The sequence below is a fragment of the Pseudophryne corroboree genome (assembly GCF_028390025.1).
Source record: "Pseudophryne corroboree isolate aPseCor3 chromosome 3 unlocalized genomic scaffold, aPseCor3.hap2 SUPER_3_unloc_14, whole genome shotgun sequence".
NCBI lineage: Eukaryota > Metazoa > Chordata > Amphibia > Anura > Myobatrachidae > Pseudophryne > Pseudophryne corroboree.
This window is the reverse complement of record NW_026967502.1, coordinates 566,837-579,584: the sequence shown is the minus strand read 5'-3', so window position 1 is coordinate 579,584 and position 12,748 is coordinate 566,837. Positions and strand designations below refer to the sequence as shown.

Here is a 12,748-nt window from a genome sequence, read left to right as displayed (position 1 = left end):
AGCAGACACGACCTTCACCCGGGAGAGTGGGGACTTCACCCAGAAGTCTTCCACCTGATTGTAGACCGTTGGGAAAAACCAAAGGTGGACATGATGGCGTCACGTCTAAACAAAAAATTGGACAGATATTGCGCCAGGTCAAGGGACCCTCAGGCAATAGCAGTGGACGCTCTGGTAACGCCGTGGGTGTACCAGTCAGTGTATGTGTTCCCTCCTCTGCCTCTCATACCAAAAGTACTGAGAATCATAAGAAGGAGAGGAGTAAGAACTATACTCGTGGTTCCGGATTGGCCAAGAAGGACTTGGTACCCGGAACTTCAAGAAATGCTCACGGACGAACCGTGGCCTTTACCTCTAAGAAAGGACCTGCTACTGCAGGGGCCTTGTCTGTTCCAAGACTTACCGCGGCTGCGTTTGACGGCTTGGCGGTTGAACGCCGTATCCTGAGGGAAAAAGGCATTCCAGAAGAAGTCATCCCTACTCTGGTCAAAGCCAGGAAGGACGTAACTGCAAAACATTATCACCGCATTTGGCGTAAATATGTTGCGTGGTGTGAGGCCAAGAAGGCCCCTACAGAGGAATTTCAACTGGGTCGTTTCCTTCATTTCCTGCAAACAGGATTGTCTATGGGCCTAAAATTAGGGTCCATTAAGGTTCAAATTTCGGCCTTGTCGATTTTCTTCCAAAAAGAATTGGCTTCAGTACCTGAAGTTCAGACATTTGTAAAAGGGGTGCTGCACATACAGCCTCCTTTTGTGCCTCCAGTGGCACCTTGGGATCTCAATGTTGTGTTGAGTTTTCTAAAGTCACATTGGTTTGAACCACTTTCCACTGTGGACTTAAAGTATCTCACATGGAAGGTGTCGATGCTGTTAGCCTTGGCTTCAGCCAGGCGTGTGTCAGAATTGGCGGCTTTATCATATAAAAGCCCTTACTTAATTTTTCATTCTGACAGAGCGGAATTGAGGACTCGTCCTCAATTTCTACCTAAGGTGGTTTCTGCATTTCACATGAACCAACCTATTGTGGTACCTGCGGCTACCAGGGACTTAGAGGATTCTAAGTTGCTAGACGTTGTCAGGGCCTTGAAAATATATGTTTCCAGGACGGCTGGAGTCAGAAAATCTGACTCGCTGTTTATCCTGTATGCACCCAACAAGCTGGGTGCTCCTGCTTCTAAGCAGACGATTGCTCGTTGGATTTGTAGTACAATTCAGCTTGCACATTCTGTGGCAGGATTGCCACAGCCAAAATCAGTAAAAGCCCATTCCACAAGGAAAGTGGGCTCATCTTGGGCGGCTGCCCGAGGGGTCTCGGCTTTACAACTTTGCCGAGCAGCTACTTGGTCAGGGGCAAACACGTTTGCTAAATTTTACAAATTTGATACCCTGGCTGAGGAGGACCTGGAGTTCTCTCATTCGGTGCTGCAGAGTCATCCGCACTCTCCCGCCCGTTTGGGAGCTTTGGTATAATCCCCATGGTCCTTACGGAGTCCCAGCATCCACTAGGACGTCAGAGAAAATAAGATTTTACTTACCGATAAATCTATTTCTCGTAGTCCGTAGTGGATGCTGGGCGCCCATCCCTAGTGCGGATTGTCTGCAATACTTGTATATAGTTATTGTTACAAAAATTCGGGTTATTATTGTTGTGAGCCATCTTTTCAGAGGCTCCTTTATGTTTATCATACTGTTAACTGGGTTCAGATCACAAGTTGTACGGTGTGATTGGTGTGGCTGGTATGAGTCTTACCCGGGATTCAAAATCCTTCCTTATTGTGTACGCTCGTCCGGGCACAGTGTCCTAACTGAGGCTTGGAGGAGGGTCATAGGGGGAGGAGCCAGTGCACACCACCTGATCCTTAAGCTTTTATTATTGTGCCCTGTCTCCTGCGGAGCCGCTATTCCCCCATGGTCCTTACGGAGTCCCAGCATCCACTACGGACTACGAGAAATAGATTTATCGGTAAGTAAAATCTTATTTTATGTCGACTATAAGGTTTCCTGTTAGATCCACAACTGGGGCATTCAGTACATGGTCATACACATTCAGAACACATTAATGTCACTAGGGACCCGATGGTTCCGGACAATCCGCTAATATGTATGGTGTGTATATATATATATATATATATATATATATGTAGGATATGTGTATTACAATATGTATATTCATATTATGATTTCTAATGAGTGCTGAAGTTAAAGTATTCCTTCTCATGTGCTGGTCGCTCTGTTGATAAAGCTCTAGGTCGGCCGTGACAAGTTGGTCTCAGATCCTCACAAGGTTTATTATTTTCCCGCTGCGGATTGAATACTGTGAAAGTCAACTCCTGGTCTGCACGGGGCCCTGTCTCAAAAGATCGTATACAGGAAGCTAAGTGATATTTTATTTCTATGCTTTGGAGTTATTTGCATTACATGCACATGGGGGAGTGTTTGTATTCGGAAAGGCATCCGATAGAATTACCCTAAAGAGAGAGGGGATGTTTCTTATGTTGGTTCCTCTCTATAACATTGCGGCAGGCTGGTGTGCGACTGCAGGAGGTGTGGCCGGTGGAATGCTGAGGCTGACTCCGAGAGATACTGGAGTTTTCCCTGGGACGGTGTACCGCTGTTTGGGGAGGCCTCAGTTTAGTCAATGTTGGTGGATACCACTGGTAAGTCTAACTTCGTGAGTTAGATTCCCTCACAACGGTTGGTGACGCATTCTGATGTGGGATGCAGTCATTTTAACCGGTTCGATACCGTTCTTTTTTTCCCTTTCGGTGCAGATTGTGGAAGGTGAAAAGTAAGAGTTCTGCAGCCTTGTCAGGTTCGCAGAAGCGGATGTCGTTTTCTGTTTCTACCACATCCACCGCATGTCGCTGGGTCTATCTGGCTGGAGCCCACTCTGGTGGGAACTCGTCCAATACTCTTCAGTCAGTCCGGGAATGGACTTGGACCTGTGAGTTAATTATAGAATCCAAAGGGGGACATACTGGAGTTTACAGATGATTCCCCTCACTGATTTTTAAAGTAGATCTTACCGATTCCCCTCTGAAAGGGGAGGTAGTACGTGACGCCATACCAGAGTTGCGTCAGGTTCAGGGCATTGTCCTGCTGTCCCTGTTAAAAAAAAAAGAAAGAAAACCAAGATTTCTACTTACGAAGTTGAACTACAGGATGGAATCTCTCAGGCCAGGGAGCTCCCGCATGTAAAGGTAGAAAAGGGTTTAGATGAATTTTTCTCCGCATTCAGCTTACCTGGGTTGATGTCCAGGATTGTCTTTGCCATTTCACCGGAGTGATGGCAGTATGATGGGTTTCTTTCAGTAGTAGGAGCCATTGTTATTCTGTACTCAGACGCTCTCCGGATTAAGGCGAGGTCAAGAAACAAGTGGTGCAAATCGTTGTTTCTCTCTGACTGTTCTTCAACACAGGGGAAGGCTGTTGTTCCCAATGACGGAGATGTCGGAGGTGGGTATCAGAGTAGATACTGAATGGTTGAAGTTCTGTGTGTTCCTGTGGAAAGAGGTCTGAGGATCCGGAGTCGGATCAGATTTGCAGTGACAATCCATCAATATGTTCCGTTGATGAAGAAGATGGGAGCGGCCTAAGAGGTCTTTTCGGTGAGCAGGTCAAATGCCAGAGTGGTTTTCACGGGGCCAGTCGGAAATGTGGTCCGGATCTCACCTGCACAGGCCAGGATATCGCTCCTGTGGTGTCTGCTCAGTTCTCACCTCCTAGAGGGATGAAGGTTCAGAATCCAGGATGAGATCCTGGTCTCCATGCATGCAGATCTCCGAGACTGGGGAGCAGTCCTTGCAAGGGAAGTATTTCCAGAGGAAAAGGTCAAGCTGGGAAGTTTGTCTGCAATAAGCTTTCTTGAATTAAGAGCTATTTTCAATGAACATATGCTTCGTGATCTGCCCGTGTTAATTCTGTCGGACGACTTCACAGCAGTGGTGTAAGTAAGCCGCTAGGGCGGAACAAGAAGCAAAGCGGCAATGGCAGAAGCCGAAAAAGTTTTCAGCTGGGTGGAAAGACTGGTAAACGCTATATTAGCAGTCTTCGTTCCGGATGTGAACGACAGAGAAATAGATTCCTTTGACGGGATTGCCGTTACCAAATTCGGTAGAGGCCCATTCCACTAGGAAGGTGGGCTCTTCTTGGGCGGCTACCCGAGGCATCTCGGCATTACAGTTGTGCCGAGCAGCTACTTGGTCGGGTTCAAACACTTTTGCAAAATTCTACAAGTTTGATACCCTGGCTGATGAGGACCTCGTGTTTGCTCAATCGGTGCTGCAGAGTCATCCGCACTCTCCCGCCCGTTTGGGAGCTTTGGTATAAACCCCATGATCCTTACGGAGTCCCCAGCATCCTTTAGGACGTAAGAGAAAATAAGATTTTAAACCTACCGGTAAATCTATTTCTCCTAGACCGTAGAGGATGCTGGGCGCCCGTCCAAGTGCGGACTATTTCTGCAAGACTTGTATATAGTTGTTGCTTACATAAGGGTTATGTTACAGTTGGAATCGGTCTTTGACTGATGCTGTTTTTGTTCATACTGTTAACTGGTTGCGTATATTCCAGGTTATACGGTGTGTTTGGTGTGGGCTGGTATGAATCTTGCCCTTAGATTAACAAAATCCTTTCCTCATATTGTCCATCTCCCCTGGGCAGTTTCTCTAACTGAGGTCTGGAGGAGGGGCATAGAGGGAGGAGCCAGTGCACACCCATACTAAAAGTTCTTTATAGTGCCCATGTCTCCTGCTGAGCCCGTCTATACCCCATGGTCCTTTACGGAGTCCCCAGCATCATCTACGGACTAGGAGAAAAAGATTTACCGGTTTAAAATCTTATTTTTATATACTAACAGGGGTGACAGGTGTGGTACATCCCTGCAAAGGCAGATCCAATCTCTTTCTCATCAGACTCTGCTGTCTTCCCTGCACTCTATCTCAGATGTTCACTGCTGCCAGTAGCACATGTATGAGAAGCAGAAGTATGGCGGCAGCTGTATAGATTCTGATATGTAATTCTCTGTGTCATACTTACCGTACACACATCATCCTTATTACTATTGAGAGAATAGAGGTAAGACACTGATGATGGGGGTGTAACAGTGGATTATAACCTAGCAGATGATGATGATGATTGCAGGGTATTATATGGTGTATTGCATGTAAAGTACCTTGTTCCACACCTACTCTGCTGTAGCAATATACCTTATATAAGGGTGAGTAACACTTGTACAGGCTTACCAGCATATGAGCACACACATAAAGGAATGCTACCTTACCAATGCTTCCAGGAGTAACGTTAGGAGACATTTCTCTGATCCATCAGCTCATATGACTGATATTATTGTTCATCTAGAATCTCCAATTCATACGATATGTTCCCCATCCATTGTTTTACATTGGTGCTGACATAGGACTTGGTGAGTGACTACATCTCCATTTATACTTCATGGTTAGTTACCAGTACAAGAGAGATATATCTAAGTCTTATTATAATATTACATTTGTTATTGTGAGTGTTCTCAGGAGGGTGGACACAATGATAGTCTGAGACACAATATGATAAAGCCTTCATTAAAAGTTGTTTTATTATACACACACATTTACAATTAAGTGTCCCAGAGAGTCGTCTTCTCCTATTGTTTACAAGATTAATATTGTTACAGAAAATGTCACGTTTCCATAATGTATTTTATTTCCAGCAGATGGACACACAAGCAGGAATATCTCAGAAGGACATCTAATGTTATCCCCGGATTGTGACATAAAAGATAATGACAGTAGACAGGATTCTCCAGGAGCAAACCCCATTACCCCAATTATACATCCAGCTCTATCAGCTGGTCCCTCTGATCCTGGGAAATGTTCTCCTGATCACTCTGATATTGGTGCATCTGTTACAGCTCGGAGAGTAGATACAGTGTTTCCTTGTTCTATAGATGCCAAATGTTTTACACAGAACACAAAGCTTATTACCCATCAGCCAGCTAAGGCAGGGGAGAGGCCATTTCCATGTTCTGAGTGTGGGAAATGTTTTACATACAAATCAGCTCTTGTTACACATCAGAGAAGACACACAGGTGAGAAGCCATTTCCATGTTCTGACTGGAAAATGTTTTGCATGGAAATCACAACTTGTTACACATCAGCAAAGTCACACAGGTGAGAAACCATTTCCATGTTCTGAGTGTGGGAAATGTTTTACATGGAAATCACAACTTGTTACACATCAGCAAAGTCACACAGGTGAGAAACCATTTCCATGTTCTGAGTGTGGGAAATGTTTTACATGGAAATCACAACTTGTTACACATCAGCAAAGTCACACAGGTGAGAAGCCATTTTCATGTCCTGAGTGTGGGAAATGTTTTGCACAGAAATCAGATCTTGTTAAACATCAGAGAAGTCACACAGGTGAGAAGCCTTTTTCTTGCTCTGAGTGTGGGAAATGTTTTACACGGAAATCACAACTTGTTACACATCAGCAAAGTCACACAGGTGAGAATCCATTTCCATGCTCTGAGTGTGGGAAAGGTTTTGCACAGAAATCAGATCTTGTTAAACATCAGCGAAGTCACACAGGCGAGAATCCATTTCCATGCTCTGAGTGTGGGAAAGGTTTTGCACACACATCAGCTCTTCTTATACATCACAGAAGTCACACTGGTGAGAAGCCATTTCCATGTTCTGAGTGTGGGAAATGCTTTGCACAAAAATCAGATCTTGTTAAACATCAGAGAAGTCACACAGGTGAGAAGCCTTTTTCTTGCTCTGAGTGTGGGAAATGTTTTACACGGAAATCACAACTTGTTATACATCAGATAAGTCACACAGATGAGAATCCATTTACATGCCCTGAATGTGGGAAATGTTTTGTACACAAATCAGATCTTATTAGTCATAACAGAAGTCACACAGGTGAGAATCCAATTACTTGCTCTGAGTGTGGGAAATGTTTTACATGGAAATCACAACTTGTTATACATCAGAGAAGTCACACAGGTGAGAAGCCATTTCCATGTTCTGAGTGTGGGAAATGTTTTGCATACAAATCAGATCTTGTTAAACATCAGAGAAGTCACACAGGTGCAAAGCCATTTCCATGTTCTGAGTGCGGGAAATGTTTTACACAGAAATCACATCTTGTTAGACATCAGCAAAGTCACACAGGTGAGAATCCATTTCCATGCTCTGAGTGTGGGAAATGTTTTTCACACAAATCAGCTCTTGTTATACATCACAGAAGTCACACAGGTGAGAAGCCTTTTTCTTGCTCTGAGTGTGGGAAATGTTTTACACGGAAATCACAACTTGTTATACATCAGAGAAGTCACACAGGTGAGAACCCATTTCCATGTTCTGAGTGTGGGAAATGTTTTGCACAAAAATCAGATCTTGTTATACATCACAGAAGTCACACAGGTGAGAAGCCTTTTTCTTGCTCTGAGTGTGGGAAATGTTTTACACGGAAATCACAACTTGTTACACATCAGAGAAGTCACACAGGTGAGAAGCCATTTTAATCTTCTGGAGTATACTTATCATTGCCATGCGTTGTTCTTCAAGGTTCTTATCCTATCTCCTATGCTTTTTGCAATAATACATGCTACCGCAGGGTGAAATAATCAGATGTCATGCCCTCATCTACCACTGCTATGCAGATCTGTCTTTTGCTCCGGGTACTAAGTACCCAGTACCAATCCTAAATGTCTAGCTGATCTCCAAGTGTGGGTGATGCCAGTTGGCTGTGACTAGGTCCTGGTGAAACAGGTCCTTATGATAGAAGCTCACCAACAAAGGGCATAGCTACAGCTCAACTTTGCGAACCAACCAGGCTTTGCGCTTGGGGGTTCAGAGTTACAAAATGCTGATATGGGAGTCATTCCGATTTCGTTTGTTGACGATTTTCGCTATGCTGCAATTAGTTGCAAATTGCGCATGCGGAAGGCACGCAGGGCGCATGCGCTTAGTTATTTAACACAGAACTTAGCAGTTTTGCTGTGACTTCTGCTGCGCTTTTCAGTCGCACTGGTGTTTGGTAAATGATTGATAGGAAAGGGGCGTTTCTGGGCGGCAAGTCTGCGTTTTTCCGGCGCTTGCAAAAAAACACATACGTTTCAGGGAAAAACGCGGGCCGAACGCAGGGCGTGTTTGTGACGTCAAACCAGGAACTAAACAGACTGAGCTGATCGCAATTCCTGAGTAGGTCCACAGCTACTCAGAAACTGCAAAGAATTATTTAGTAGCAATTCTGCTACTCTTTTGTTTGCAATTCTGCTAAGCTAAGATACACTCCCAGAGGGCGGCGGCCTAGCGTGTGCAATGCTGCTAAAAGCAGCTAGCGAGCGAACAACTCGGAATGAGGGCCCATGTGCGGAATCTTGATGTCCTGGGTGGTGGAGTGACACTTAGACATCAGGTATCAGCTACAATCAGTTCCTCATGTGTGGACCATAGCCAAACTCCAGCACTTATTTCCCTCAGAAGATCTACCTAGTCATACATGTACTTGTATTATCCCACTTTGGGGGTCATTCCGACCTGATCGCTCACTGCAGTTTGTCGCAGCGATCGGGTCGGAACTGCGCCGGCGCATGCCAGTCATTGTTGCCTAGCGATCGCCTCTGAGACAGAGGGAGGGGGCTGGACGGTGGCCAAAGCAGGCGTGGCTGGACCGTTGGGGGTGCGGGCCATGGCGGCAGTGAAGAACAACTCCCGGCCAGCCGCAGGAGCTGCACTGGTTGGGAGTTACTCCAGAAATATAAAAGCATCGCCGCTGTGTGATGCTTTTGTATTTGGGGGGGGGGGGGGCACTGACCTGCAGGGCGGACTAGCCCTGTGCTGGGCGTTTCCCCCGCATGTCAGGGAAGATGATTGTAGCTACGATCAACTCAGATAGCTCATAGCTACGATCAACTCGGAATGACCCCCATAGACTACTGCAATGTCCTCTGCCTGGGTCTCCCAGCAGAAGAATTGCACCACTTGTAGCATGTACAGAATGTAACAGCCAGTCTGTTACCTAACCAGCCCGTTCCTGCCACATAACACCCAATCTCTACTCCCTCCACCGGCTGCCTGTAAGATGGTGACTCTGGGCCTAATTCAGGTTGGATCGCAGTGTGTGATAGAACTGGAATTATTCCAAAAAAAGTTGTGGGCGCATCCACTGTGCCCAACCTGTGCATGCTCCCACCTTTTCCACTCCCACAGGCAGTCACGGGTGTGGGTGGGCAATGCTCCATTTCCAGGGAGGAGGCAGTGTGGCGCGAATGGAGGGCAGAGGCGGACAAATGGGCATGATCACGGTGGCTGTGTGACATCACGTGCAGCTGCCATGATTGAGAAGAATGCGGTGGGCCTCCTGCAGGTGTAGCTAAGCTGCAGCAGCAGGAGGCTTCACTAACTTCTACGATGAAGCAGAAATTGTGAGGCAATCGCAATTTCTGCTTCATCAGGGGGGAGGCGGCGGTCAGCATGTTGGGTGGCTTTGCTCTGCGATGGGCGGCCCCCAGCATGCTAGGAAAAGGATTGCTAATTCTGCTAATAAGCAGCATCTGCTATCCTTACTGAATTAGACCCTCTATTAAATAATCTTACGGACTCTCCCAGCCTTGCATGACCATGGTACCAGAAGCAGCTTCTGCCTCCTTACTGCCCGGGTTTCTTCCATTTGTTGATGAAGGACTTAGCAGTACCATAAATTCCTAAGCAGTGCTTAGATGTCAGGGGAGACAGGGCGGGTGGCAGTAGTGCAGTAGCGGGGGCTGCTGGAGGCAGTGTCTAAATGGGTAATATTGTCCCCAAGCAGCGCTGAGGAGGGAGACAGGGCAGGGGGCAGTAGTGCAGTAGTGGGGGCTGCTGGAGGCAGTGTCTAAGTGGTAATATTGTCCCCAAGCAGCGCTGAGGAGGGAGACAGGGCAGGTGGCAGTAGTTGGAGCTGCTGGAGGAAGTGTATGTGGGTCCCTATCTAATTACATCCTCTGTAGAGTATTCATAACATCACATATCTTGTCTTTCTTTAGTCTCACACCCTCCTGACACTTGGATAACTTTGTGGGGTATCATCATACAACCCATTAAGAACCTAGCAATCTGGTGGACCATTATGCAATAGGTAGCATCTATCCTTGTGTATCTATGCCTATTTCTCCTACGTCCTAGAGGATGCTGGGGACTCCAAAAGGACCATGGGGTATAGACGGATCCGCAGGAGCTTGGGCACACTAAAAAAGACTTAAGACTGGGTGTGAACTGGCCCCTCCCTCTATGCCCCTCCTCCAGACCTCAGTTAGACTTTGTGCCCAGAAGTGAATGGACACACACTAGGGGAGCTCTCCTGAGTTTCTCTAAAAGACTTTATGTTAGGTTTTTTATTTTCAGGGAGACCTGCTGGCTACAGGCTCCCTGCATCGTGGGAGTGAGGGGGGAGAAGCAGGACCTACTTCTGTGAGTTTCAAGGCTCTGCTTCTCGGCTACTGCACACCATTAGCTGCAGAGGGTTTGATCACTTGGTGCGCCTAGCTGCTTGTTCCCGGAGCCACGCCGTCACCCCCTCACAGAGCCAGAAGACAGAAGTCGGGTGAGTATGAGAAGATCAGAAGACTTCAGGACGGCAGAAGACTTCAGTAACGGAGGTACAGTGGTAGTGCTGCGCTCCCTGCTCCCACATAACGGCACTCACAGGGTGCAGGGCGCTGGGGGGGCGCCCTGGGTGGCAGATTACTGAGGTTTGATTTAGTCTGGCTGTAAAATGTGTTAGGTGCTGGGACCACTGTCTATAATTCCCCCGCCAGCAATGAAAAGCGCGCTACGCGCCAGTACCTCCCTGCCGACGACTACAAGGGGGGAGAAGAGCCCGGGTAATTTGTTACTAGGGGGCTTGTGAAGGAAGTTATTTAACCAGTCACCACATGTTGCGCTGTGCGCCCCTCTCTCCCGCCACTGCGTCCCTCGGGTGCAGGGTGCTGGGGAGGGAGCACCCTGAGCACTGTTTTACACTGCGGCCGGGGCTCTGGGTCCCGGACCCCCGCCAGCGTGTGGTCGCGCACTGTGCGCCTCTCTTCCCCGCCGCTGCCTCTCTCGGGTGCAGGGCGCTGGGGAGGGAGCGCCCTGAGCTGCGTATTACTATTTATGCCACGGCCGGGGGCTCCGTGTACCGCAACCCCGACAGCGCGGATGGTGTGTGACGTGTTTCTCCTCTCCCGCCGCTGCTTCCCACGGGTGCAGCGCGCGGGGGGGGAGCGCCCTGAACGGACGGCCCGGGGCTCCGTTCCCCGCACAGACGATGCAGGTTAGGCTATGCAGCTTTCTTTCTCCCCCATAGCGGCGGTCCCGCCCGGTGCTCCCACACACCAACGAATATATCGGTTGCAGGGGGCAAGGGGAGAGCGCCCGGAGGGCCATTGTTACAATATATATGGGGCCAGCCGTTATACTGTTAAGTGGCGCTATGGCATCGGGAAGGGGCCAAGGTTAGTTTTCGTTGAGGCGGCAACGCCATTTTTCTCAAGATCCCCGCCAGAACTTTCTTAATGGAAGATGGAAGGGGGACACAATTTTAATGCTATAGAGGTGGTATTTAGCATTAAGTGTGAAATTGGATTCATATTCCTCGGTGTAAGACATATTCCCCCTGTGTCCCTGGTTTGTTAACCCACTGTCGGTTGGTCGACATAAGTCGGCAGAGGTGGGGGCTTGGCCATGAGCTGCTGGGGGGCTAACTGTCGGTTTCGCAGGGCAGGGCGAATCCTAACTCGGGAGATGAAGTATTAGCAGTTCGCATATCTGGAACATAAATATAGCGACGATACAATCATGGGTGGATGTCCTGTCGGCATCACCGGTATTTCCCGGGTCAAAAATATTATCAGATTGTTTGCCCTATACTTGTGTATGTATATTTATAGGGATATGTAGGGGGAGCTTTATCAAATTATTTGGTATGCTTTCTACAGACCCCTCGGGCTCCCAAGATGATTATTATTATTATTATTATTATCATTTGTTTTAAGTTTGTCACTTAATATTCCTGCCGGTCGACATTTACTATGTTCTATGTCGACCTTAACCTCCCTGCTTGATATCGGTACATGTTCATACACGTTTACAACACATTACTGTCACTATGGACCTCCTAGGTCTGGACAATCCACTTGCGTATAGGTTTTATCTATATGGGTTTATATGTAGATATATGTTTAATATATGCAGGTTTAGGATGTATGTGTCTTATTGTGTATGACTTGATGTTTATCCATGAATGCTGAGATATTGGTATTCTTATCATGTGCTGATCGCTCTGTTTGTTAAGCTCTAGACTGGTCGGGACGAGTTGGTTTCGTTCCTCTCAGGGAGTCCAAACGTTATTCTCTTCACAACGCAGAGAAGAAATTATGACAGTCATCTCCTGATCGACGCAGGGTTCGTTCGCAAAGGATCATACACAGGCAGCTAAGTGAAATTTTATTTCTATGTTTTGACATTATATGTAATGTACGCACTTGAGGGAGTGCGATAGTTGGGTCAGCATCCACTGGACTGATCCTACCCAGGGTGCGTAGGCTTGCCCATGTTTATTTTTCCTTATAACATTACAGCAGGCTGTCACGTGACAGCAGGTGGTGTGACCGGATAAATATGGAAGAGGTTTCCGGGAGATGCTGGTGAGAGATATATAGCTGCTGGTGTGGCTTCTCTTCAGTCAATCTCGGCGGTATCCGCTGGTAAGTCTAAATTCGTGAG

At 47.2% G+C, this 12,748-nt stretch overlaps 1 protein-coding gene across 1 annotated transcript; it reads left to right on the top strand.

Moving 5' to 3' along the window:
* The first annotated feature begins 5,709 nt into the window (after positions 1-5,709).
* Positions 5,710-7,678, top strand: LOC134983377 (gastrula zinc finger protein XlCGF26.1-like). The gene has a single exon (XM_063949070.1). It carries the CDS (start codon positions 5,944-5,946, stop codon positions 7,525-7,527), a length of 1,584 nt encoding a protein of 527 aa, XP_063805140.1. The 5' UTR covers positions 5,710-5,943; the 3' UTR covers positions 7,528-7,678.
* The last annotated feature ends 5,070 nt before the right edge of the window (positions 7,679-12,748 follow it).